At 43.7% G+C, this 27,539-nt stretch overlaps 2 protein-coding genes and 1 long non-coding RNA gene across 18 annotated transcripts in view; 1 reads left to right on the forward strand and 2 right to left on the reverse strand.

Annotated features, from left to right (window-relative positions):
* Positions 1-1,347: 1,347 nt before the first annotated feature.
* On the reverse strand, positions 1,348-10,563 carry LOC147261916 (uncharacterized). 4 transcript variants are annotated; one of them, XM_086204210.1, is made up of 5 exons: positions 10,430-10,563; positions 9,824-10,298; positions 8,063-8,197; positions 4,261-4,561; positions 1,348-2,685 (listed from the first exon to the last, which is right to left on the reverse strand). In XM_086204210.1, the coding sequence occupies exons 4-5, from the start codon at positions 4,532-4,534 to the stop codon at positions 2,249-2,251; spliced, it is 711 nt and encodes a 236-aa protein (XP_086060336.1). In that variant the 5' UTR covers positions 4,535-4,561; positions 8,063-8,197; positions 9,824-10,298; positions 10,430-10,563; the 3' UTR covers positions 1,348-2,248. The 4 variants fall into 4 exon arrangements, with proteins under 4 accessions (XP_086060336.1, XP_086060338.1, XP_086060337.1 ...); XM_086204212.1 differs by lacking the exon at positions 8,063-8,197; XM_086204211.1 differs by having other exon boundaries at positions 9,824-10,516.
* LOC147261917 (uncharacterized) lies at positions 10,107-13,485 on the forward strand. Its single transcript, XR_015115895.1, has 3 exons — positions 10,107-10,525; positions 11,634-11,715; positions 13,035-13,485. It is a non-coding gene; the product is annotated as an uncharacterized LOC147261917 (long non-coding RNA).
* A 1,872-nt stretch (positions 13,486-15,357) lies between these two features.
* The window catches only part of ptprfb (protein tyrosine phosphatase receptor type Fb), a 172,001-nt gene continuing 159,819 nt past the window's right edge, over positions 15,358-27,539 (reverse strand). For all 13 annotated transcript variants that reach the window (XM_086204218.1, XM_086204216.1, XM_086204223.1 and 10 more), the window contains 7 exons: positions 26,759-27,044; positions 25,624-25,802; positions 21,892-22,018; positions 20,149-20,274; positions 18,452-18,606; positions 18,109-18,244; positions 15,358-17,254 (listed from right to left, as the gene is read on the reverse strand). In XM_086204218.1, the coding sequence (XP_086060344.1) occupies positions 17,186-17,254; positions 18,109-18,244; positions 18,452-18,606; positions 20,149-20,274; positions 21,892-22,018; positions 25,624-25,802; positions 26,759-27,044 (1,078 nt within the window). In that variant the 3' untranslated portion in view covers positions 15,358-17,185. The remainder of the gene's footprint in view (positions 17,255-18,108; positions 18,245-18,451; positions 18,607-20,148; positions 20,275-21,891; positions 22,019-25,623; positions 25,803-26,758; positions 27,045-27,539) is intronic.

Raw genomic sequence — 27,539 nt, forward strand, 5'->3', positions numbered from 1 at the left:
ATAATTTACTTCCCAAATAAATACAATATCAACTACAATAAAGATGCACTGCATCTGCGCCTCCTCAGAAAAAAAAACAAACCACAAAAACATAATTTATCGTACTTCAGGCAAGCAGTTGCAGCGAGTTCAGACGAAATAAAGATAGAGTGAAAAAGACGCTTCATAATTCATAACAACAGCTTATTTTTCCACTAAAAGTCTACCAGGCAATACACGGAGGCATTTGAGGGGCCAATAAAAGGCTGTACTCTGGGCTTTGGATCATAATAAGTTGCAGGGGTTTTATGGATGGTTGCAGAAAATAGTTCCTAAACTCTTTCGCACTTCAGATTACCTAAAACCTCTGAGTGTAAACGTCCACAAATTACAACCAGATACAATACTGATGAGGTTATATCACCTGGAACTTGAGAACTTGACGTGGTTGGTTTTGGCAACTCTTTGAGGAAAATAATTCCTGAGGATTATGGGTAATTATGATATCTGTTGTTTGGGGGAAAAGGATGTAAAACGAGAGTGAGAGTGACAATTGTTTTGAAGTGTGCTGACGTGTTCGACGCAGTCGTAGACTGCAGTTGTTCTCCTGCAGTTGTTCTCCTGCAGTTGTTCTCCTGCAGTTGTTCTACTGCGTGTGTCTGGGTTTTGAAGCAGAGCCTCATTGTTGACCGTCTACAATATCAATATACAAAAACACAATATTTAAAGGTGGGTATCAAACCTGGAGCTATAGAAAAGGACATTCTTTCATCGTCAAATTCTTATTAATAATATATGTGGGGTTTTTTTTTTGGGGGGGGGGGGTTTGTACCTGTGTAATAACACTGCAAGTGATGCATACATGACAGGTACCAGGTCACACTGCCTGTGATAATAACTCAACACACCTTTGGTCAACACACGGGATCACAACATGTTAGGATGAGTTGTGGAAATTCTCCTGCAGACAGTTTAAAGTAAACTTTTGTGTTTTTAATACTTTTACATTGTTTTATTGATGGCTTTGTATTATATTTATAATTTATTTATTTTTTGCCAGAGAGGTGATTTAATGTTATAATAATGTAAACTACAAGACTTTTACTCTCTGGAGTTAACACCCATGGGTATGATACGGCAGCCTAGAGAGCTCAAAGCAAAGAAAATTCATGCAAAATTTATATTTATGACACAAACACATCATCTCAGTTGTGCTTATTGACACTATTTTATCTTGTTATTTTTGTTTATTTTTTTTTCTTTTGGGTTTCATTTAACTTTGTCCTTTTGCTGTCAATATATATATATATATATATATATATATATATATATATATATATATATATATATATATATATATTCGTTCTATAGCTACAAGTCCAAATGAATTGTAGGTGTTAACACAAGCGAGTTCAAGCAAACATACGCAGGACTGAATACTGTGCCGAGTCAGAGAACACAACACATTTCAGAAAAGTGCTGCAAATTGAGCTAAATTAAGAAGTGTGTCTGCATTTATTTTAAAAGTGTATTCACATGATTTAAATATTATCGCAGATATCTGCTGTTTAGCTCATTTTCCAACATCTCTAAGCCAACATTAATTACTACAGGAGCCACAAAGTGTGGTAACAATTAAAAGAAAAAACAAAGAAGCATGTCCGGACATGGTCATCACTTTTAAGTGTCCTCTGGAAACAATTTGTTGTTTGGTTCTTGTGAGGTGTTGTGTTGTCTGAATATGGAGCTTTTTTCTGTATTTTGTTGTATTGTATTGACTGGATTCGCCTGTGAGCAGCTTCATTAAAGATGTTTTCTTCTTGTTCTTGGTTGTTTGTTTGTTTATTTTCTTTCTTAAGTTGCAGTGTTTTGAGCTCTCTCAGCCACCGTAGAAGGAGGTGCAGTAACAGCAATAATCTATTCCACCATGACTCGTCGACTTCATCATGGGTCAATCACACGACTACTGAAATATAATATCACAAACAATGTTGCTACGTCCTCGTTACACCACGGCTGACAGTGTTACTACACAGATAGAAAAGATCATAAAAACATATTAACAGCCATTGCTTGTGTCTCTTTACATGCTGTCCAAACATGTGACGGACGCCCCAAAAAATTCAACGTCTCTTAAAAAGGCCGCCGTGCAGCAGCCATAATCCTCTTCCTTTATATTCCACAGTTTGTCTCTCAATGGCCTCCATGTTGAGTTCGTCCATCAGAGACTTTGAGCAGCATGAAGAAGCGATGAGTCTGTTTCTCTTGGTCATACGCACCCACAGTGCTTCGCTGAAATATTCTGTATTGTGTGATAGCGGCTCCTGTTGTCCAGGAAAGAAAAGTCCTTCTCAAATGCAGTGGGCCGACAGCAGGGGCCGTTGCTGACCTTGTCCTTGCGGCCTTTCTTCTTGAAGCCTGTCCGCATCATGTGCTCCATGGTGATGTCATAGTTGCGCCTGTGGGCTGTGCATTTGCCACTGCAGTAGCGTAACAGCACTGTCTCATCGCTGTCATAGCCCAGACCCAGTTCAGTCACAGTCAGCTCCAGCTCCCTAACAGAGCACGGCTTCGGCCGCCGGGCTCGTTTAGTCCTTCGGGTCTGGCTGTCTCCTTGGCGCCGACTCTTCCGTCTCTTCCTGTCCAGCAAGGTGTCCACCACATGCTGAAGCTCACCCTCCGTGAAGCTCTGGAACATCATGGAAACTAAAGGAGAGGACATAAACCAACATGTTAAGTCAGGCAGTAAAGGTGAAGTAAAGCTCAACAATTGGATTTGTCGTCCGGGCTGAGGGTTCAGAGACTCCGAGCTGGCGGGACGACGGCGATGATTGTCAGGTGTAAACAAGAGAATAGCAGAGAGTGGAGGTGAGAGCCAGCGAGCTAGGAGGTGCTAATTGACTGCAGGTGAGTGTGAGACTTTGAAACCTGCTGCAACCTGCTCACTGTCTCAACATGTAGAATCATTTCATAGAAAGACACTTAACTGTTATTTCTGGATCAAAGTCAGTTTCATTGTGTTGGTAATACCAGCTGGAATCGTATTTATTCTACCATGGTATTAAAGGAGCACGCCGACTTTTGGGAGATACTTTGATGTTCCATCTTACTCTGAGTGAGGCAAGTAGAGGAAAACACTTCTCTCCTGTGCTCGCGCACGCGTGTGTGTGTGTGTGTGTGTGTGTGTGTGTGTGTGTGTTAGCTTAGCAGAATGAATGGTAGTGGATGGGGGATGTAGCGTTGCTCTGTCGAAAGTCATTGTTCGAGCCAGTTCTTTGTTATATTTATGTGTTAATTCCATTCTCATGGTGAGAAGAACTTTCTTTGAATTCCTCCTTGGGCCAAATTGTTTTTAGATTAATCAGACAGCAAGCAACTGTCGAAGACGGAAGGCGTGGGACTGTGGAGTTTTTGACCAAATGTTGGATGTTTGCTTGATAAGGGAGAATGAGCCTGTGACTGCAGTGTTGATAGTGGACTGTCTGGATGTGCGTCAAGGAGCAGAGCCTTGTTCTAAATAAAAACAACAGGTCGGCACAGTCATCAGAAACACTTTTCTGCAAAGCAGTCCTCACCTGCAGTCATATAACTGGGCTCTGCATCACATTTGTGACCTAAAATTCAGAGGGCTTGTAATTTCAGGCTCAGATACATCGCTGGAACGCCTTTTTTCTCAAGCCCCATTCTAACTTCAGCCAACAAAACATTTGTAGACCAGAAGAGAGACTGCTGCTACTAATTATGGCTGACCTTGTAAAAGAGGACAAACCAAGATCCTGAACCTCATTTATTTGATTACTTTTTGATTTTAATGACTTGCTATGCTATACTGTCCATCCACAGCCGTTTACTGTGCTAAGCCAACTAACAGTCATGGTAGAGAAAAAGCATATTTCCCAAAAAAGTCAGTTCCAGTTTCTGTTTATACTTTTTTGTCTGGTATAACTGCAGTTTTTATCTCCGGCTACTTGCACAGGAGATTTAAAACTTTCTTTTAACAACTTGTACTCAACATACCTTAGGATTGCATGACTCTGGGACTGTGTTGTATAAATGTTAGTATAGAGGCTTGATTAATGTTCCATTTATATAGTTACAGTTTATTGTTTTGAACTTTGATCTCAGCAAAATCTTCTCTCAGTCAGCCATGTATGTACGTTCAGTTAATTTAATTCCAAACAACAGTTGGGCGGTAAGTGTTCGGTGTGAACCCCGGCAAACCTTTCACACGCCGCCTTATCTTAGACATGGAAAGCTTAAGATAAGGGAGGTTCATCTTACACTCTGAGAGGAGGGAGTTCATGTTGTCCGCCGAGCGTGTTCTCCGTTGAAGACCACCCATGGACCTGGACAGCGCTGCTGAGGATGAGGATGAGGTTGGTGCGGTTTTGGATGGTGACTGTGATGAGGTTGATCTTGAGGAGGATGAGGATGCGTATGGGTATTTTGTCTTTGGTTTGAACTGTCCGATGGAGGCCATGTTTCTAACGAGGAGGATGGACAGGGCTGCGCCACAGAGCATGAAGGCAAAAGTAGCACCTTTCCATAACTTCATCTTAGAACGTAGAGGAGCATTGAAACTCTGCGGAGGGAAGCAGAACGCGCCGTCATCAGACATGTTCAAACACACCAGTGACAGTCACATCCGCCGTCTCCTCAGCTTGTCACATTAAAGCAGACAGAACAATCGTCTAACTGTGCCATCACATTTCTGTCTCCTTCCATAAACCCACCTCCCTTCTCTAAGGGGACTTTCATTTTACAGACGGTTTGCTTTCTCTGATTCTGCATTAACATTGCTGTCAGCTCATTATCACTCTAAGTGGGTTCATGATCTGTGAGTTCGACATCACTTGCTGACACCTGAGAGTACAGTGTGTACTTAAAGTCATTTTCCTGCTGCAAACACAAGTGCAGCTTCTTATTTGGACTGAAGGTTGCTTAGATGAGTTTTGAGACCTTTTACCCCCTAAAAGTTTATAGAAATACCTGCTGTGAATGGGAATATCCTTGTTTCATTTTGAAAAAATAAACCTATTTCATTGCAACAAGGCCTTAGTGAATGTACATACATATGTTTTCTCTTATAGAACCCTTCCTTTTACAGGAACCATATCAGATATTTTTCATTATTGTCATGCCACATGTATTTCAGAAGCTTTACAAGCTTGCTGCTTTGTATTTCTCAACAGATCCACGGAGCAGGAAATGGTAGACTGGAAGTGACTAACAGCAAATCCAGACCGGCCTCAAAGTGTTTTGCCAGACTGGATTCTGTAGTGTACATATACAGGCTCCCGGACTGTTTACAATGAGAGAAAGTGTCTCATATTTTTGTCTAGTTTGACGCAAACATTTCAAATGAGTCCCTCTATAAGTTTCCACTACAAGCATGTGAGTTGCTCCTGCAGAAGGACCAAAAAAAAAAGGTGTGCATCTGTGAAAAATGTCTGTGAAAAATGTTTTGGTGGAACTTGTTGGAGTAAGTTAAACAATAAAGACGAGCTTTATGCACATTTAGACTCTGGCTGCTGCAGAGCGGAAAATATAAAGAAGCTGCAGACATGCAATATGGTGGCATAAACAACGTATAAACAGGTATAACCAGTCCTGTCCGTCACGGCTTGACTCATCACTCATAATTCCATATGGGCTTGACGTTGTAAGGAGCCTCTGCACAATAACAGGGCAGCACAGTACTCATTTGAAAGTCAAACATTTCAGCTAGCAACCTCATTTGACAAAGCCGAGGTAAATCAACTGCGAGGCGGCTGCAGAATGTGCCAGTTTTATGTGTCTGAACTCTATTTGTAATCAGCACACACGAATGATCGATCCTCACTGGAAATTCTCGCTTGGTTCAGACTCTTCTGGATTTGACCGCTTTAAATATAAGAAAATCTTGATTCACAAAGAGCCTTTTGTAAATGGCAAAGGATGAAATCATTGTTTTCGATTCTATTAATAGTTCTGTTTAAAAGAATTACTCAGCCTTTGAGTTTTCACACTGCCTCTATCCATCAGTGTCAATGGCCTGTTAGCTTCGTGGGCTCATCTTGATAAAACAATTAACTCGTAAAAAAGTAAGTGATCCTCGGCCGCTGACTCTGGACAAAGTCTGGTCATCAAACTCTGATCTCATGTCTCTGAAGACATGTTGATCGACATAATTGCGCCACTCAGAAACACATTAGTCCCATCTGTAGTCAATTGGCACCAATAAAAGTGCCAAGGAGCATTTTGTAGCTAGTTCGGATTGTCACACATGATTAATCAGCTCAGACTTGTAATATCTACCACCGGCCCCTGCTGCTACAAACATAAATATACAGATATTGATAGGAGGAAGGGGCACTGCTGTTTTCTTAGGAAAGCAACAGAGGGACATGATTGAGTGGTCCACTTCCTGAAAGCACAAACGCTGCTGTTTTCCTGCAAACAGAAGCGAGCAGCAACACAGAGGATATAGTGGAGACCCCAGAGACTCTCCAGCAGACGGAAAAGTCATCCCGACATAAAAGCACACATGAGCAGCAAAGAGAAGTGAAAGAGCTGCAGCATGTCTAGCCCATGACGATGAGCCCGTGCACGCTGCTGTTTGAGGAGGCCAGGCAAACATGCGAGGCCCAAAACAAACGGAGAAAATCGTCTATTCAAGAGGAGAAAAGAAGGAGAAAGTCGCCACTGAGATGTTGTGTGTGTAGTGAAAGAGGAGGTGAATATATGGTATGTAAGTGAGGAACAACACACCTAAAGTTCGCTGTCAGCCATATGTCACCAACAGGGAAGGAAACAGTGAATCATTAAGATGTTTGAGGCAAACCATGAAAGCGAACAGCAAAGCCAAGAATTCACAAGTTTGTCAAAGCCATTCCTGAGACATTATGTATTCTCAATGCATGCATCGTGTAACGAGGGGGAGCCTGATCCTCAACCGAGCTCTTGTTGTGACTGAAAGATGGCATTATTTCAAAAGACACAATAAAATTGATGTCTTCAAGGAATAATTGGGTCAGCGGCCGTGCTGCTGCTGCTAAGCTGGCAGTAACGTAATTGCATCAGCATGGCACGCATGTCCTGCTTCGGCTTCAACGCCAGAAGAAGGAGACTCTCAATGTAGAGGATGAAGTGAAAATGTGTAAGGAAAAAAATTAAAAAAAGAAAAAAAGACGATAAGGGGCACACTTTTGAAAGAAGCAGCAGACAGGCGGGGGCCTCTTGTCAGCTCACTTGGCTCTTGACCAATGTGACATAATTACATCAAGAGAAGATCACAGCAAGCATGAATGAAGAGCTTCTTTGTGCCGGACTTTTATGTTCCGCCACTCTCTTTGCATTTGTTCCTACAACTGACAAGCGACTCCTCTCTCTTTCTTCATCTCCTTTCGCTGTCACTGGCGTAAACACATGCACATGCAGCACGGTTTATCATCTTTGCCACATCATATGACACAGACGTGCGTAGAGACCAGCTCAAAGTCCGAGCTTCCGCTGTGGTCCCAGCAGCCTCTTGACTTCTGGGGCGGGCACACACGCTCCCAGCAGCACCATCACATAAGGCCTGGTAATCCAGTCTACATAATACTGCTGCTTCTTGATAGCTCATCTGTGTCGACGGGTACTAATGGTTCATGGTGTATTTGCCACTGTACGGATCATTATTACCACGCTGTGTTTTGCAGCTCAACTCCACCCATGTGAGTCTGTCTCTATACTCTGAACACACCCCGTAAATACCTGAGCTGAAAAGATAGCAGAGGAGCATAACAAACAGCAGGAAAGGCACCTACTCTTGCTGCAAGGAAACAAGGTGCTTTAGGGAGTCCTAGGGAGGCCTTGTCTTGTCTTTTCCCTCTTAAGTGAGCATCAGGAGGCCCAGGGACAGCTAGAGAGTGCTTGGAGAGGTAATAGGGACGTATTCCAAAGATCAGGGCGGGATTAGCACTAATGCCTGCCGGCTTTATCTGCAGTCACGTGGGTTAACACCTGGCTGCAGTGTTGGTGGCTGAGGTCTTGCTGTTTCTGTGTGTGTGTGTGTGTGTGTGTGTGTGTGTGTGTGTGTGTGTGTTAATCCATTAGACACCTTTAACTCAGGGGTTAGGCCAGCATGCACAGCCCACTGAGAAAGCACCAGAAGACACTTCTTCTTCTCCTTCTTCTCCTTCCTCTTCTTCTTCTTCTTCTTCTTCTTCTTCTTCTTCTTCCTAAAACCTGCTTTCTGTCAGAATAGGTGAAGAGGAAAAGTCAAGATTTGACGGGTTGCGTTGGCATCGGGGCAGAGAGGCTGTGAAATCAAGTGGATGTTCTGAGCCAGGATTGGCTGTTCTAAATCCAGCCTTGGTTCTAATGCAACTGAAAAAGGCTTAGGCCTGACGCTGCTGTAATTTTGCTGGGCAACGCTTGGCTCACGCTCTGTCACTTCATAACCAGAAGATAATTAAAACAAGCCTGTTCCTCATTAGTCAGAAAGCTGCTGGTCATTATTGAGTAAAAGAGGGGAAACGTGTGAGGGAGGTTAATGCCAATAGAAGTGGTAATTTTACACATGCGCTGTCCCTTTTAATCTTCAGGATGTAGGTGAGTAGTTAAACAGCTTCCATTTTTTTTTTATCTCTACTATCATGTCCTACGGATTTATACAGATTAATCCAGTGACCCGGGCGCCTTGCACGTAATCTCACGACTCAAACCTGTTGCATGTAGGGTGACGTTAATGAGGTGAATCTATAGATGTCCCATTTTGTCTGCCCTGCTATTACAGAAGGCCTGAGTCAAGCTTCTGCCAAGCTTTTAAGAGTTAAATGAGGCTTGGCGGCGAATCGTCGCTTCGCCTTCATCATTTATGTGTAAGATTGATGTTGGCTACTTTCTAAATCTCAGCACTGCTATTCTGGAAGTTAATCTGTCTGCCGTGGATCCTCTTTTGACACAGCGACATCGCCTCTAAACCCATGTTACACATGTTTGGTTGCACAAAAAAGTTGATGTCCATCTGGCACACACTGAGTGCTGAATTAGGTGACAGACGCAAGCAAGCAAGCACAAGCAGGCAGAAAGGCTGGAAACATGATATTTTCATTCGAACTTCATCTTTTTTCCACACTGTTAAATGCTTATTTATCTGTAAGGTACATTGATTTTATGAGGTCATGATTGGTGCTTCAGCTTCCTCTTGAGTTCGCTTCAGTTATGAGCAGCTTCAGCAGGTTATGAAAGCTGGATGGCTCAGCTGAACTTCAGGCTTAACCTCTATCACCAGATACTGTATAATCTCGACGTATGATACGGGCTTAGTTAGGGGATCGTCACTTCAGTAAAATGACCAGGGTGAGTTTGCTCTCCAAGATCTTTACAGATGAGCGACTAGATGTAACACTTAGTTTAAAATATTAAAGGTAGAGAAGTTAAAAAATGTCATCCTCTTAAAATAACTACTAAGTGAGGAGGAATTGTTCATTTGCAATATTTCTGATAATCAATTGCAGTTTTTGCACATAAGACCCTTTATTTGGAGAGCAATTAGCATGATGCTAATGAGGAAAACCCTGTTGTTAGAAAGCAAATATTCCTTCTTTGCATGTTGAAAGGGTGTTTAAATTCTACAAGACAAGGGAAGCAGCAAGGTATTTCTCTTGTTCCTATAATCGGTAGCAAACAGTTCGTGACAGGCGGCTGTGTACTCCTGACATGTGGTTCCAGCGAGGGCCGCTTGTTGATACAGATAATCCAACGTGTGTTTTCTGCCACTCAAACACTCGGTGAGGCATCCCCTGTCAGCGGCACCTAACGCCTTCACCCATAAGCCGCCGGCTTAAACTAACAAAAGAAGATGTGGTGTCCTTACCGTTCGGCCGGCTAATCCAGATTTAGCTGTGTGGCGTTGTCTTCAGCTGACCTCCACAGGCAAGTGCTGGCTGGGTAAGTCCATCATCATCACTATCATCATCATCATCATCATCATCATCATCATCATCATCATCATCATCACAGGCGAGGAGCGTAGGCAACACTCCTGCTTGTTCCCCTGAAAATCATCCCAACTCCCTGTGCCTACAAGTAAGGGAGCTGTCCTGACTTGATACAGGTCCAGGATGTCTTATTCTTTTATCATCTTTGCTCCTCCACAGAGCTGCTTCAGGTGGCAAAAATCAAAGTCAACATTCCTCTGAATGTAAGCGAGAGCTTCATGGCACTCAGGTTGATCCATTCAAAAAAGAGGAAAGTGTTTAGAAAAGCATCTGGTTCACATCAAAAACCATTCTTCTTATCATGTTTCTCCATATAGATCTTCAGGCCCCCCCTCGTGCACAAACCTGAACCTGAAACAGAACAAGCAGAGGTCTTGCAGATGCTTTAACTTTTATTCCATCTGTTCTGTGTCTCCGTTCACCTCAGATCAGTTTATCTCCACACAGGAGAGCTGCAGCAAAGATCACGCACATCTCCTTACCCTCTCTCCAGAAGCAGGTCTTCTCCTCAGCTCCAGGGAGGGGAACTCTGCGGGTCGAGAAGATGGGTTAGGGTGAGGAGGGAGAGCGTGGTTACCGTAAGTGGAGCAGAGAGCTTCTCTGATGCCTCTTCCTGCCTCCCCCACTCAACTGTTGCTCCTCCTCCTCCATAGTTGTGCTTGTGGGCCGAGTCGGATTACTCCTGACATGATAATCTCCCAGGCTGTAGCTCCAGGAGCACTAAAGGATGCTTTGGCCTGAGCAAGGGCTTACACTTACCTTCTGCTGCAAGAGAGTCTGCCATCTTAAGCGGGCAATTGGTAATAGCCTGCAATCAGTGTGTTTAGAGGGTTCTGCTGAAGCAAGTGTCTTCCAATCTTTTAAGGGGAATTAAGAAAGTGCGCAATTGGTTTAAAGGGTGATAAGACAACACTAAACCCACTTAAATGAAATTATCACAGCGGAGGTATTCATGATGATTTAATCTACAGTTGGCCGGGGGTGAAACCCGGGGTGCTGTTGTTGAGAATCTCATGTTCACAGTGCCTCCAACCAGTATTTCAGCCCTTGAGCCTCAAGCGGCAAATGAGGAGCAGATGGTTGTGCTTTTGGAAGGTATCAAGCACTCCAGACTGCACTCTAAATAAATACTCCATCTTGGAGGAAATGCGTCAGGTGTGTAGGGTCAGTCGTGTATAAACAAAGGCCAACCCGTTCAGAGAGTTGCTACATGAGGGAGAGACGCCGGAGATACATGGAGTTTTTCAGGTGGTGTTTGGAAGTAAAAGACGATCCAAATATAACTGAAGGTTCCGAAGGCCAAAAGACAGTGAAATAAAGCAGAGATCTCAGTGTCGGAGCAACCGAATGTACGTCACAACAGGAAGCAAATTATTTGCTAACAAATATCTCATTCTGACTCCATGAGTCACACAGATACACTGAAGCCAAATTATACACAAATCACACTTTGCGAAAGCAGACTTGCGGCGAACTTTGTAGGTCTTGAAATTCCTTCCGTGTTGACTGAGAGAAAAGAGAAATACCAAAGAAATACCAGCCGCTGTTCTCGCTTTGTCTCCCACCAAAACGTGTGTATTGATGGATATTGAAGGTTGTTATCGTCTTGACCGAAAGTGGAGATTTCATGTAAAGGCTGAAATGTTGCCAACAAAAATCTATCCTTTTTTTGCTTTCATCCTGCAGCAACAACCTGGAGGTTACGACCGAGCTACAAATCAGGAGACCGAGCTCGTCAAGCTGGGAATATTTTGGTGACAGTAAGCAGGTGAAATATACTCAAATGTCTCCCCGGTAAAAAAGAAAAAAAAAAATCTTAGAAAGTAGTGAGAATTATTACAACTAACTTGTTTGACATACCCCTCAATTACTGAACTGGGGAGCCTATGTAGTAAAACATAATGAGTTCCAGTTAGCGGAGGATATCGTGCTTTTCTAGCCTTGAAAAGGAACAATCAGCACAGAAACATTTCCTGACATCAGGCAGGAACTTTTCTACTCTATACATATTGTTCACAGATGTCTGACGCGTTCGTCCACCAGCCCGCGCTGTCGAACGGGCAACAGCTGCTAATTGCTAAATCAAGTCAGAGACAATAAGAGTTGATCTGTACACAAAGCCAAGTTTGACTCAACAGCTAAGATTACATGAGTCATGAGGATGGTCTGACATCCGGCGTTTACATGAGAAAAAAACAACAACAGCGTATGTTTCTAAATTGAATACGATTAAGTCTCCTGCTGCAGGAGTGAGTCTTTTCCACATGGGCGTGGATGAGTGAAGAAACACTTTTTGTTTAGATCTGGGCAAGATTTTAAGGGAGCCCTCAATCAGTAACAGTATAAACATAAGTGTTCCAGCTGAGGTGTCATTAGAAAGGCTGGAAGTGAAGCACGACTGCTGCGCTATCTTGCACAAGATGTGGTTTGATGATTGGACAAGTAGCTGTCAGCCAAATGTCATCACACCGAGTGGAAAACGACTTTTTTAGAAAACCAAAATCTAAACATGTGTTTGTGGGGCTTTTCCATATTTGAAAGACAACATGTCTTTTTCTGAGAGCTGGTTACAAGGTAAATCCATCCTGGCACGAGAACAAATATACACTGCAATTTGCAGTTGTGACCAGACGAGCAGGGGCCCCGGGGGTGCAGAGCCCACTCGGCTTACAGAGGAGCTGATTCAGAGTCGTGTCAGCAGTTAAACACCCTGGTTGTATAACATGAAGCAGCTCTTGCTAATTGTGTCTATAAAATGCATTTTCTTTCTATGGAACATGGCAGGTCAGTTTGAAATAACACAGACGTGATCACAGCTAAATGGCGCCCCCATTTGTCCGTGATTTAAAACTACATCTTACCCAGGAGAAACTGTCGATCATCAGCGGACCTGCCAGCGCTGGGATATCTGCTGCACTTCGAAGCAAAAAAAAAAAAAAATTCCTTGTTTCAGGTTCTCCCTCGGTGTCCATCACGATGCTGATCCCCACTGTAGCAGCCTCACCCTCCCCACTGATGCCCCTAAACCAAGTGTTCAGGGCCAAAGAGCTGGCACAGCACTCAAACTATTCCCTCTGTTCTACTCAGGTACACAGTCGCCTTGGGATTTCATGCACCGGCTGCACATTTTCACCTGAGCACCCATCACACCACAGAAGGACCCATCGTTACAGCTGACGTCTGCATATCGGGGCTGAAATGTGTCAAACTGGGGCAGGCGATGAGGGTTCCTCCTGGACCGGATCCTCTTGGGTCGGTCCTGTTTGATCATTTCTCAGGTCTCCTAAGAACACTGAGCTTTATGAACCACCTCCAAACTATGAAACTTCATCACCTCACACAACTCTTTGTGATGCTTGGCACAGCACCGCAGTTCCTCAGGAAGTTCTTTGCAAGGATCCGAAGTGAAGTAACATTGCCACGAGCACAGCTCATTAGTGCAGGCCTTGAGTGTCTTCCTCAGAAATATTCCAGACAGCAGTGGATCAATCTGTCTCACTTTGGCGGCGTCTATCATTCCTGTCCAGAAACTCTGCAGACTCACGCACCAGTTTGTGGTCAGTAATTTTATCCGTGGCAACCCTCAACTTTGTTTGTGGACATTTCTCTAGATGCTTTTTGTTCTAAGGTCTGAAATAAAAATAAAAAAAATTACAGCACAGATAAATCAGTCAACTCTTATTAAACCAAAAGCAACATTTTTATACTTATAAACTTAAGAGTGTGCCTGATGTAACTGCGCTTGTTCTGACTGGCAACAAAACCTCCAGCAGGGATTGAATCCTCAAGCTGAACAACTCATGTTCCACTTCCTTCTAGGGAGAGAATGGAGCTGAGCCGGGATGAGCTCGAAAATAAGGAATGAACACATCAACATCTCCTGTAAATTTCCTGATTATTCAGGTTTAAATCACTTAACTTTGCTGATTACTGGGTCATTTCTGGGCAGCAGAACCACAACTAGTCAGTCAGTTCTCAGAGAACACAGAACGGCATGTAAAAAAACCCAAAAGTTATAAATGAGAGAAACGAAAGTGACAGTCGATAGAACCCCACTGATGAATTATCGCACCGGCATCAAAGAGCAGCGGCCTCAGCAGAGCTCTGGATTCCTGCAGTGAAGTTCAATCAAAGCAAATGATGATGTTGCTGCTCTCACAACTCCACAAACACTCAGCAGCATTAATAACACCACAATTAACCTTTAAATCTTATTTTATATCCTGTTTGTGTATCTTTGTTTTGCAGTGAGTCATCTTCTACTGGATCTCGCTGCTGCTGTTCAATATTTCACAACATTTTCTTTTTTTGTTGTTGCAGACCACAGTTCTCCTAATAGCCTCATATATCGAAGACAATAACAAATCTTTTATATTAGCGCACAGCGCGTTTGTGTGTCCACGTTGTATTTCACATTCTCTCTATGATTATGATAATTAACACCATACATATGCAAAAACTCATCTGTGCTGCTGTTACATGACAAGCCGACTGTGATTTAACACGCTAAGTGGGTTGATGATGTGTTGCTTTTTGATGAGCACACACCCACATGGAAATAAACACACATGTAGAAGAAGGCAGGAGGGAGAGATCTAGTGCTCTCTAGCTGGGGTTTGGTGCAGCGCCAGTGCTGCAGAGAGCAGTTCGCTCTGAAAACAGCTGCCTACTGTTAGAACTAAAACACACAATGAGAGCCGTGACATTCAACCAGAACAGTAAAAGATGAAAGCATGACAAACTAGAATACCTCCGCCAAAGCGAGCCAAACCCAACAAGCTGCGATGAGTGGGCCTTCACTCTCTCACACACACACACACACACACACACTGTGCACCAGCGTGGGTCTGTTCTGCACAATGAGAGGGTGAAACCTGATAACATTTGGGATTTGCATGAAGGAGAAGACTAATGGATGCAAATATCAAGCCCTGTATCCTGTAGGTGGAGCTGGAGAACGCAATTACGATACATTATGTTGCTGTACATCATGTTCTACGGCAAAATATCAAAACTGGCCACTGTCTCCACACAACACCATGACCAGCTGGATCTGATCGACCCACGAGGAGGAAAACATCAATGTGTGTGTGTGTGAGTGTATATATGTATATATATATATGTATATGTGTGTGTGTGGATATATGTATGTATATATATATATATATGAACCCTACAGGTCATAGATTGTTCCAAATCATCAAAAATAGCCTCATAATTTCTGTGTAATCCTGCTGACAGACAAACGGCAGACAAGGAGGAAACTCATGGTGAATCTATGTGAAAGTGAGGGGCTAACATTTGTTGATTGATACGGGCAAAAACTGATATACTGTCATTGTGAAATCTATCAAATATGGTTACTCTAATAACAGAACCTCACAATCAAAGGATTTGTACAAAAACCCAATTATTTATCTTTATTAACATCAATGTTTTTTCTTTTTCATCAACAGTTTCTTTTTAAATTCCAGTTCTTTATCAACAAATAGAAAACAGACTGTGTGTACAACAGATCGAACCCCTACAGCACTAAGCATTCACAAGGTAAAAATGAACATTTTTGTTTTTCGCCAGCGTTTTCAAGTCCCCCCCCTCCACACGCACACAACCCCACCGTGGCCTCCTCCTCCTCCTGCTCCACCGCCACCACCACCACCTATAGGCGTCGGGTCAGACCCCCCTCCTGCTGCGGCTTGTGTGGGAGAAGATGTGTGCTCGAGTGGTGCGGTGGATGACATCGCTGAGTCCGTTTTGAGGGGGTGGGGGGGCTTGTGCTGTTTTTCCTCATTTAGACGGACAACCAGATGTTGAAGTTACTATGGTAGTACAGTAGATACAACGGTGTTTCCATTAATACACACTCTAGGACAGCAGGCCGTCTGCAGCGTCTCTAGGGTTGGTAGATCAGCAGAAGTAAATCATTTTAACAATATACTTTTGAAGCTGTGTATATATCTATGTGTAATTGTACATATATATAATCAATCATAATTATATATATATATTTATAGTTCTATTTCTGTATAAAATAATATCAGGTTCAGTCCAAAGGGCTGAGTCTCTGTCCCTCTGGTAGGAATGGTTGATTCTGTACAGGTGCCAGCGTTGATGGTTCCACTCCTCAGCCCGGGTGAAACCACTTCTACTCCTTTTCGCTCTGTTAGGTTCAACTCCAGCAAACCTACCACCGGAATAATGGGCAGCGAGGAGATGGGAGGGACTTGAAGAGCAACTATTATCAGAGATCAGGGAGGGTTTTTTTTTTTTTTCCTTTCCCTTTTGGATATAAAAGTCTGCTTTCCTCAGGTAAGTTCTCCGCTGTGGAGTATGAAGGCCTCAGTGCCATAGGCTTCTGATGAAAAACAAAAGAAAGATAACGTAGAAATCGTGTGCTTCCATTCCTGTACACTGATTTAGTCTCTCCTTAGCTAATTCACTTGCTTTTTTTAACTAGCTACCATGTATACAGAGGGACGACGTTGTGCTCTGAAATCAATTTTCTCAACTTTTTAGAACCGTGAAAACGTGATCTTTTATGTTGTTGAACTGACTAAGACCAAATATTTAGGACACAAATATATGAACAAAACAATAATGTGACAGCAGCTCAGAGAACAGTGGTCCTCCTGTATTAGTATCTAGGAACATGTTACAAATACATGCCCCTTGTGCTAAAGTACCCTCAAATAAAAACATAAACATAATAAAAAAAGTACCGATTATGAAAATAATGCATGCCCGAGGCAGGGCCGTTTAAGACAGAAGACATTTCTGAAGTTAAAATGATTATTAAAAACAACAAAAAGTATACTAAACATAACATTGAACAAAATGAATCATAATATTTGACAATAAAATGAGCAGAAACAGAGAGAAAGCTCTCTTAGTGCTACCAGTAGCCTTTGACAATCAGGGAGGATCGGCGTGAAGGGAGCAGAGAGGCCGCGGCCGTCTGCACCGTAGCATCTGTACAAGAGTTGTCATATTTGTCAGTCTGTAAATGTTTCGGTTATTATCTTTAAAGCAAAAATCTCATGTGGTTGGTGAAGTGGGCGTGGATCTCTGTGATTGGTTGAACCCATTGGCGGGGTCTTGTAAGCGCGTCCCTTTCTCCTCCCCTCCGGTAGCTGCGAGGGGTTGGGTTTTAGGGGGTCAAGTGAGTGGATGGTGGCTGAGATGGGACACTTGGCACACTCCTGAGAGGTTTGACCAGGGAGGCTGCTCGGTGAGAGTGGTTACGTTGCATAGTGGTCAAAGCTCCCCAGGTACTCCAATGCTGCCCTGTAGCATAACTGGTACTGGTCCTGGGACACGGACACAGACACAGACACACACACAGACACAGACACAGACACACACACACACACACACACACACACACACGGGTGAGACACGCTGCATGTAAACTCATCATTAAGACAGCTGCAGGTTTAGGGGTTATTCAAGAACAAGTCTTGCTACGTTCTACAGAACTACATCCAACACTCACTTCAGAATATCATGAAGCTTTTTTTCATGTCTGGTTGCTAAAGGACAAGCAACTATTAAATATAAATGATCCTGGCCATTAAGATAAATGTAGAAAAAGAAAAAAAACGACTATCAGTGCAGTATTTAAACTGACTTTCCCTCAGCACCCCGACTGCGACGGACTAGAAGCCCCGCTGGACACACAGCAGCACCACTCCAAGTCATTAAAACACTCCCGTCTTTATCAGAGAAAGACTTGACCGAGGAAGCCTCAGAGGATGCTGGGGAATCAAGTGAAATTATTAGAATGTGCATTTGAATGTAGGACTAAACTGGCATTAAAACAAGACTCTCACCCCCAGAATACATCAATGCCGCCATTTCAAAAACATCTTTGCGCCCGACTCCTGTGAGTGCGGCGCTGACAGACGCGACGGTGGCGCATGCATCATTGTTAATGGCAGGCCAACTGACACCAGCTGTATTTACTATGATTTCTGATTCACCCTTCAAACCTTATAAGAGACGCTTCTGTGTTCAGTCTTTGATTTAGTGGAGCATGAATGACATTCACCACAGAATGACACTTGAAACTGCATCAAAATTTAAATGTCAAAAATAAACTACATCGAGGTGGAAAGCCTTCATGTCACTCGGAGGATTTACAGATGAGTAATACTGCTGTTACCTCAGTCTGCACCATGGCAGGCCGCTGGGTGCGGAGTGTCTTCACAGTCTGGAAGAGGTCGACCACGCCCTCGTACCTCATCCTCTCCAGCACGATGCTGAGGGTGATGAAGACTCCGGTCCTGCCCACTCCGGCACTGAGGAGCGCACGCACGCACACACACACACACACACACACACACACACACACACACACACACACACACACAACTGTTTTAGTACTTCAGATATTCTGAAATTCAATGTAATTCAGCAGAATTCTGCTGCCATATGATTGAAGTGATGTTGCAATTATGAAACGAGCTCTTCTTCTGACAGGGCACCATCAGTATTTCTGCCGGTACCTGCAGTGTACAGTGATTGGTCCGTCCTGTCCAAACTGCTCCTTGGTTTTGTGCACCTGTCCAATAAAATCGATGAAGCCCTCTCCAGTTTTTGGCACTCCTTGCTCGGGCCAGTCAGTGAACTGGAATTGGCGGATTGTTCTGGACTGGCCGTCCTGAGGGAAAGGGAAGGAGTTTAAGTACATTTACAGTGTATTGATGAGGAGAGGCGCTGACACCAAGGTGAGTGCATCCTGTGCAGATCTGGCTGGAGATGTTTTCAGTAACTGAATTTATCTCTTTGATGAAGGATCACTTGGCTGTGCTCCGAACACTCCTGTGCCCTAAACAAACACCACACTGGTCTCTCAGGTCCAGGTCCATTAGTGACCCTGCTCATGGACCTGGTCTCTCAGGTCCAGGTCCATCATATACATAGGAATTTCAGCAGATAAAACCTCTCTCAGTTTAACCCAGCACAGTTCAACTATAATCTAGATGATAATCCTCATGAGGAGTGGATTTATTACAGGGTTCTTTACATTTGCTTTACTAGATAACGCATGGGAAAGTGTGTATCTACTCGTGATAGATTAGTGCGACTGATTGACTGGCCGATGACGGTGGTCAGGACGCTGATTAAGAAGCTCAAATTTCCTCTGTGTTTGTATCCTTCCGCCATCCAGTCCAGTTCTAGTTGACATCCAGCTCATGTAGACTGTAGCAGTGCAGACCCTGACATGCTGTCTGCTGAAAAATGCTGCTGAAATTTCTTTTCTGACTGGACACGCTTGAAGCGTATGAATGGAACACACAGAGGCAAAGACAGGGCCACGCAGCATGGTAACTCATTTTGTAGTAGTTTGAGTGTTTTTTTTTTCTCCTTTAGACACCAAAACCTTTTTAATCATTATTTTTTGATGTAGCCAACCCCTGATTAAAGGAAATCATCTTGGCCCCCATGTGTGGCTGACCTCCACTCTGGGAACCCCTGAGATAGATGACACATAATCCAATTTAAAATAAGAGCACTGTGGACACATGAGCAAACACAGAGAGCTGCCACTAACACTTTTTTTTTTTGTGATCAAATTCTTATATTTTCACAAACAGCGGCATGATTTTGGAATTTCATATTTGTCTGCTTCTCCTAAAATCTTGGCGCTGGCCGCTGCCAAACCCTACAAATAAAAACATCAATAATTAAATAAAGGAAAGGAGGCGCGCATGTGGGATTAGAGTGTCGCTGTGCTGTGAGCCGTCTAACGACAGTAAAGTGTATTTATAGCTCATCGCAACTACTGCATCACAGGGAGTTGCTGTGTTGGCCCTCTGGGATCAGAGGCTTTGCTTTGAGTGTAATTTCACAGTAAAAGTACACAATATCAGGCAATACACATGCATGTATGCACAAGCGCAAATACAATCCATAGAGCAAACACAGAGTACTGAAACTAAATCCGGGTAAACACGTTTGATGGTGCATTCACTCAGTGTCAACCTGTCTGGATGTGTTCTGATCATCTGGACCCTGAAATCACTCTGCTGCGATTCTTACGGCCACTGTCAGCATTTAGCCGATGTAAAATTAATATAGATTTATGCTGGACGGCTGTATTTATGTTAAATATGTTCTACACATCTTACATAAGACCCTCCAAAGACCACACACTCACACACACAGTGACATATTCTCAGACTGAGGGGATCCAACATACCCTGGCGTCTGTGACTTTGAACTCTCGCAGGATATATTGGGGCATGTTGTACTCAGCCATTGGATCGACCACAAAGTACTGGTACCTGGCTGAACGCTCCGCTGGCCAGTACTGATGGCACTTCTCCTATGAAAGATGAGGGAGGCAAAAAAGATGAGGCAGTTATATTTGAAGAATCATTTTCAAAACAGGCTCAGTGAAAAAAAATAATTATTTACATAATGGCTGTCTGGAGTTCAAGTGTAATCTGTGGTGTTGAAATGTTGCCTGATTCATCTTAAATGGCAAAATATTCACATAATTTGTATTTGTACCAGACGGCTTTCGTTTATAAAAAATTTGATTATGGACAAGAGGGTGTCACAAAGATATAAGAGCTTTAATCAAACTGCTACTGAGATCAATTTACTTAATGATTCCCTTTGCACCTTACTATACGATTCACATCCAAACAGTATCTAGATTTAAGCTGATTACACGGTCACTTGTCATTAATACGTCTCCAGTGACCAGATTAAGATCAAGCTGAGACCCTATCTCTCCGTCCAGCTTTACATCTTCTTGTCTGCAGCAGCAAACAACAGCAACAACAAAGCTTTGTAGCCATCCCTGAAGCTGCGCTATTGTGTTTGTGTGCTTCTCAAAGTGGAGGAAGAAGCCGTCTTTGACAGCTGGCATAGTGAAGATGAAAGCAGAGGACAATGCTGCTTTGATTTCAGCTGTTATTGCCATCGCTTTTCAGAGGACGATCTGGATGTGGGAACACACTCAAGACTACTGATGCAGTGACTGATGGGGACTTTCACGGATAAACACTGGATGTCAAACTTACTTATGAGCTGTGAAAGTTTTTACTCTATTTTTACAGCAGTTGGTGTTTTCCAGAGGAGACATGGTCTTACTCCCGCCCACTTAGATGTTGTATACGGAGGTCCTGAGCGGCCATAAAAAGTTTTTTTTAATCATTTTTTGGGGCATAAAGAGGAAAATTAAACATTTTCAAGCTGAAAAATATAAGCTGTTATTTAAATGTAGTTATTTTGAGGCCGCAGTATATAACTTGCTCTCTGAATTGAATCATTTGGCGCCCTTGAGATATACCCTGTTCTCTTATTTTGAGGCCACAGTATATAACTTGTTCCTACAATTGAGTTATTTTTCAGTTCATGAGATTTAACTTTCCCCATAAATGTGGTTATATTGAGGCCAAAAGATAAAACTTTCCCTACAATGACTTCACTGAGGACAAAAGTTATGTCTTGTGGCTTCAAAATATATTAACATCTGTAGGTGGGTGCCTTTAGACCTGAACTTCCATGTGATCAAGCACTATTTGATTAAGGTCCAACCAACTAAAACACATTTTACTGTTTATGGTGCAAATGAGGCAAAATTAACAACAACAAAAACCCTTTACAACTCACTTCCTTTCCTAAATGTCAAAACTATGTTCAATTCCAAGGACGTAGCTTTAAAAACTGGACATGCAGACCATAGAACAATCAGAGTATCAAAGAGGTTTCATGAGGTTTGAATTCCTCTCATTATTGACCAATCCGACACAGGAGCAAGTTTCAAGCCACACGCATTCCAGCTACGGTGATAGTGCAGCTCCCTTTCAGAATTAGTATTTGAGCTGTGTGACACAGGAGCCGGACTGAGCAGCTACAGCATGCAGAGGTTGTTATCAGGTGACCTCAGAATGTCTTGCGTGCATGTGCGTGCAGCGTGAATGAGCATTACCCGTCCCATCTCTCGTAGCTTGGTGAGCATGACGACGATGGTGGAGTTGTGCTCCCACAGCATCCTCCAGAAGTCCTCGGTGGTCTCGGCCAGGGGGCCCTGCGTGGCCAGGTAGGCCTTCTGCTGTCTGAGAACACGAAAACACACAGGCACAGGCTCAACATCATAATGATAAATTTAATGGTGCTTTTACAACTGCTATTACAGGTTGCTTCGCAGAGCAATGACCAGATAATTAGTTAAAGATAAAGCTGCAGTGGCAAAGGCGGTTAATTCAACCGACAGGCTATATACGGCACGCCTGGTCTCTCCAGCACACAATCAGACATAAATTTATTGAAGTAAAATCCAAAAGCTTTTGTCTACTGCAGTAATATTTGCAGCACCTTCATACACACACCTGCAGTAGCATGACTTGTAGTCAAGGGAATTAAGCCCCATAAAACCCCACCATTAAAAGCATTCAACTGCAAACAGTAGAGGATGTGAGCTTTTTGTCCTTGTACCGACTCTGCAAAATTACTATGATGACAAAGTCCTGCACTTTTAACATAAATAGCTTTGCAATGACCCTCATCATTGAGATATTCAAGACTATTCAGATGCTCTGCTTCATCCTCCTTCCTCTTTATGACACAACACAGAGCGAGGGAGCACTCGCTCACGGAACTAGTGATGAGCTCATTCAGCATGGTGCCAGAGCTGTGCTGGTGTCCTACGTGACTTTGGTCCAGCTGTGCAGTTATTTTGTCTAACAGCAGGTGGCAGCAGCGCACTAATTAGGAGAGAGGGAAGGTGCGGAGCCGAGTAACCCAACACACAAATGCTGGCCTGATCATGCGTGCACACACTCACATGTCTGCAGCACATGCATCCAGGTATGTGCATTTAGCCGTGCAGTAATTTTGCATGTATATTCAGACACGCTATGACACACACACACACACACACACACACACACACACACACACACACACACACACACACACACACACACACACTCACTCACTCACACATACACACACACACACACACACACACACACACACACACACACAGATAGGCAGTCAAACACTGAGCTATGGCTGAACAACTAATGAAGGTGCTGCAGGCAAGGCACTAATGTGGAACCAGGAGATTAGAATATGCTAAGGGCCTTGCCTGCACAAATAAAGAAACAACAGATTGGTGAAGAGGAGAGGAGTTGGCATATGAGGAGGGGAAGGCAACAGAGTGAGGAATCAAATTAAAAACATGAAAACAGAGAAAGAGAACGCAAGAGTCCAGAGAGGAGACGTACAAAGTAGAGGGAAGATGTGGAGGGAAGAATTAGAGAGGAGAAGAAAAGAGTGAGCATTGCTTGCTCTGGCTGGAAATCGCAAAGTAGAACTGACTGCTGAAGAGAAAGGAGGAGAGGAGAAAGGAGAGGAAAGTGGAGAGGAAAGAAAGGAGAAAGGAGGGGTGAGGAGAGGAGAGAAAGGAGATGAGATAGGAGAGGAGAGTGGAGAGGAAAGAAAGGAGAGGAGAGTTTGCAGGAAAGAGGATGCAGAGAGTAACCACAAAGCCAAGCAAGGGACAAATGCTACATTTCAAATTGATAGGGTGGACCCCTCTAACCTCCCCATAAAACGGCCCCTAGCCTAAACAAAAACAATTCTAACTGTATCACATACTGACTTCCCTGCACACAGTGTCCCGATGTGCGCGCTGCCAAACAGCACAAAGCACTCTCTGCATCATCCCACATGACTGCAGTGCTTGAGGACATAGTGTTTCATTTCAACCTCATTACAATGCTAAAACTCCAGCCTGCATCGGAGCATATCCAGGGCTCGTGCCCCTGATAGCATAGCTAGAATCAATGGTTCGCCTCTCATTAGCTTAGCATATTATTGGCTTTTCTTGAAGGCGCAGGGGTGAAGGGCACTGGAGGCCCCTGTTTAGTTTTTATTTATGCCCCGGCTTTAAAAGCGGCTTAATTACACAGTGCCTGTGGTGCACACAACAGGTCCCCGCACGGATATGTCAGTCTCTGCCATGATGTTTGGATGGAAAATTAAGATGAGTTAGGGAAGAGGGTGGAGACAGACTAAGTAAGAGAGGACAGAGAGAGTAAAGGTTAAAATAGGAGAGAGGAGATGAGGAGTGTGAAAGGGAGAGGAAATGGGGAGAAAAGAAAAAAGAAAGGGAGGAGTTTTGGAAAAAAAATAGCACTTCCTTATAATAGACTCTTGCTGCAATTTTGCTATTTACACAGCAACAATGAAGAGGTTGTCTCTGTGGAGCAACTTCTCATTAACAACAGGACTGGAGAAAGAGGAGGGGGTGTGGGGGTGGAGGTGTTGTCTCCGTCACGGCCCGGAATGAAACAGAACCCCATACGGACTGAACGGCATTTCATGCTAGCTAAATCTCTCTCTTCCCTGTACATTCCAGCCACAGCAGAGTCGGCTCTGTCTGTTTCTGCCCAAACTTATACAGATATAAAACAGAGTTGGCTTTTCATCTTCCTCCCTCAAGGAAGCAATTTGGACTCACGGTGCACACAAGGACACGCGGTAGCTCCGATATGAAAGTGCACTAGCTCAGCGGACGAGAGGCACACTGACAGAGCCGGGAGTAATTCTTGCAATTGGATACTGCTCACTGCGTCCTCGTCTTCAATCTCCTTCCATACATTTTCATCTAGTGAATACCTGCTGTACTCTACTGTCTCTCACAGTGTAACAAACAGTGATGCCATACAACAAACACCTGTCACAGTGTCTGAGCAGCTGCTTCAGTACTAGACGAGAGACACTTTTGGCTCTTCACTCACACTGGATTGAAAATGAAACAACGACTATCAGGGAATAACTTTGAAGTTCAATGTGAGGGTGTTTAAATCCTCATTAGATAAGCCATTACTCTTGTAGCGAATCCTGCACCATCGACGTCTGGCCGAAATCCCTGAACTTATCTGGTGAGACTCAATTTAGTCGCCCTGCGACTGGCAACCTGTCCAACCTGTCCTCTCGCCCAAAGTCAGGGGATAGGCTCAAGGCCCCCCGTGACTCTGAACAGATAAGCGGTGTAGAAAATGGATGTATGGACCCAATTGAGTCTGTGTTATCTCCACTTCTTTCTTATTTTGCAGCTTTGTTTTGCCTTCCGTCTGATCTTAAAGCGATACTTGACCCAAAGAGTGGAATTTACCCTTCAGCTTTGTGGAACACTGAGCATACGACTGGATAAAAGAGACGTGGTTTATACTTGATAATGCATTTGAGAGTTTGTAAATGGATGTTTTGCACTGTTCTGCTGTTGTTTTGTCATTTCTCATTAGCTTCAAGCTAAACATATGAGGCTGGTGTTTCCTGACTACTGGAGTCACCAAGAAGTCGAGTAGGAGGCAAAAATGACTTTGTGAGTCCAAGCCATTGAAAAGCAAATTATACTTTTTTGGGTGAAGTACTTTAAGCCAGTCTATACCCTTTTTAGTTCATTTAACTGTGTGGGTGTTATGTTCGTCTGCATATAAGATGATTATGTTAAAACTTCTATTTAAACATCCCTTCACTTTCATCTTGTACTCAATACAAACAACCTCAAACTGTCAGTGATTGATTGACACCCTGTATACTGGAGTTGAGAGCAAATACAATGAGGAATGTTTCCTCGTTCTAAAACTCAAAGACATCATTGTTTAAATCCCCCATTAATGATCCTGGTCACATCGCTCCCCGTGCAGACCTGTAGCCGTCGATGCAGCTGGCGTTTATGTAGTCAGAGCCCTCGACACCACGTATGGGCTGCAGGCAGACGCGGGTGGACTCAAAAGGCATGATGTTGACCAGGCGGTTCTTGAACTTGTTGCAGGGCAAGTTGGCACTGATGAAGCGTGACGTGTGGGCTTTGGAGTTGGCCAGTCTCTGTTTCGTGGACAGAAAGAAAAAAAAAAAAACGCGACAGGAAGATGGAGAGAAAATAGAAGAGAGAAAGAATTAGTGACCTGTGATGATGCGTAAACAAACAGTCTGGCTTTGTTTTTATTCAGACTTCAGGCTTCCTGTCATGATAAAATATAAATCCAACAGACGACAAGACATCAGAGGGTATCAGGGAGGGGTGGCATATTTTACATATCTGCTGGTAGTGTTACTAAGTGCCGTCTCCAGAGTCCCAGAGCAAGCATGGAGGACTGTAGGCGTGACAAGAACAGTTCTGGCAGTGGACGGAGCACAGATGGACAGCACAGGAGTGTATGGTCACTCACAGGATGCCAGGAGAGTTGTGTGTTATGGCCAGACTGTGTGGGCACGGATGCTGTGGCCCTCACGTATACCGCCATCATTCTCTCACTCTTTCATTCTCCGTTGCTGGCAGAGGTGTAGACACTATTATCACTTCAAACAGAATGGATCATGGTCATAAGAGGGCTAATGGCAGAGCCACGCGAGGAGGAAAGTGTGTAATAACATCACAGTTGATGGCTATTGACAGAAGGTGTTTGTGCGTGCGTGTGATTGCAAGTCACCTTGAGCATGAGCTGTGTGCTACGTGCGTGCTTCTGGTCCGTTTGTCCCTCTGACATGTGTATGTGTTTGTGTGGCTGCGATGTCTGAGTAACAATGTCACCGACAAATTCCTGCTCATGGGCATAATTGGTGATTCATTATTTAAAACACCATCATGCACCTCGACATAATCACCAGGCACCACAGCGCCACCCTGGACAAAGGGTTGGACTCTGCAACTGTGGTCGGAGGGAGTTGAGTCTCCCGCAGCTCTGATGCCACCCCTGCAATCTCACCAGTATGAAGGAAAAAAGCCTGCTCTGGATTCTCTTTTGATGTTAAATGCAAATTGATGTTTGTGCCTTAATCACCTTGAACTCCAGCTCCATGGAGGTGACCGTCTCACCAGGCGGAGGCTGTGTGAGTTTCTGGATGTGGGCGTACAGGTTGCGTGCCGGCACCTCTGTGTTTCCGCAGGTGGCAGCCTCCAGCAGGGCTTCGTGAATGAAGATGTACTGATCCTCAGTCTGTACCATGTAATTCCTCTGGGCACGCATGCATGTCACATGACCGTAGATGTCTACAGACTTCTCGTGCTTCATGCGCTCCAGCATGGCATCGATCACGATGAAGCAGCCAGTCCTGCCCACGCCCGCACTGATGGAGAGGGAGGGAAAGAGTGTGTTTTACCAGATACTCTTACATCTATTTATATAACAGTATCCACCAATGGAACTAACACAGGTAGGAATGTAGACAAAACCTGGACTAAAGCAGTTAATGATTCATATGAGACCCAATACTTGGATAAGACAAGACACAGGTATGTTTCATCCCACTGTCTCATTATAATCACTCTCACTATCATCAATATCAAGATGCACTCGGAATGTTTCGTGATCCAATTGTTCCAACCTGAATCAAAGTATAATCAAATCATAAGGTAATTGTCCCAGCCTTATTATGTTTTCTCGCCATGTTTGTCTGCAGCAAACAGGATATTATGCTTTCCAGGTTATTAGATTCACGCTCTCAAGCACAAGAACTGGAGCATATAAAGACAACTGCAGCAGAATGTAGAGGTGTCCTGACAGGCTTTATGAGTGAATTATCCAGCCAAAGTCGCTGGGGATAAAAAAGAGGAAACCTCCA

Source organism: Aulostomus chinensis, chromosome 5 (genome assembly GCF_037954235.1).
Source record: "Aulostomus chinensis isolate RoL2024-O1b breed Wild chromosome 5, RoL_Achi_v1.0, whole genome shotgun sequence".
Taxonomy (NCBI): Eukaryota; Metazoa; Chordata; class Actinopteri; order Syngnathiformes; family Aulostomidae; genus Aulostomus; species Aulostomus chinensis.

Coding starts and splice junctions, on each gene's coding strand:
- LOC147261916 (XM_086204212.1), bottom strand. CDS start 4,534: ATGAAGTTATGGAAAGGTGCTACTTTTGCCTTCATGCTCTGTGGCGCA. Junction 2,686..4,260: donor GAACTCCCTCCTCTCAGAGT/GTAAGATGAACC, acceptor CCTCTCCTTTAG/TTTCCATGATGTTCCAGAGC.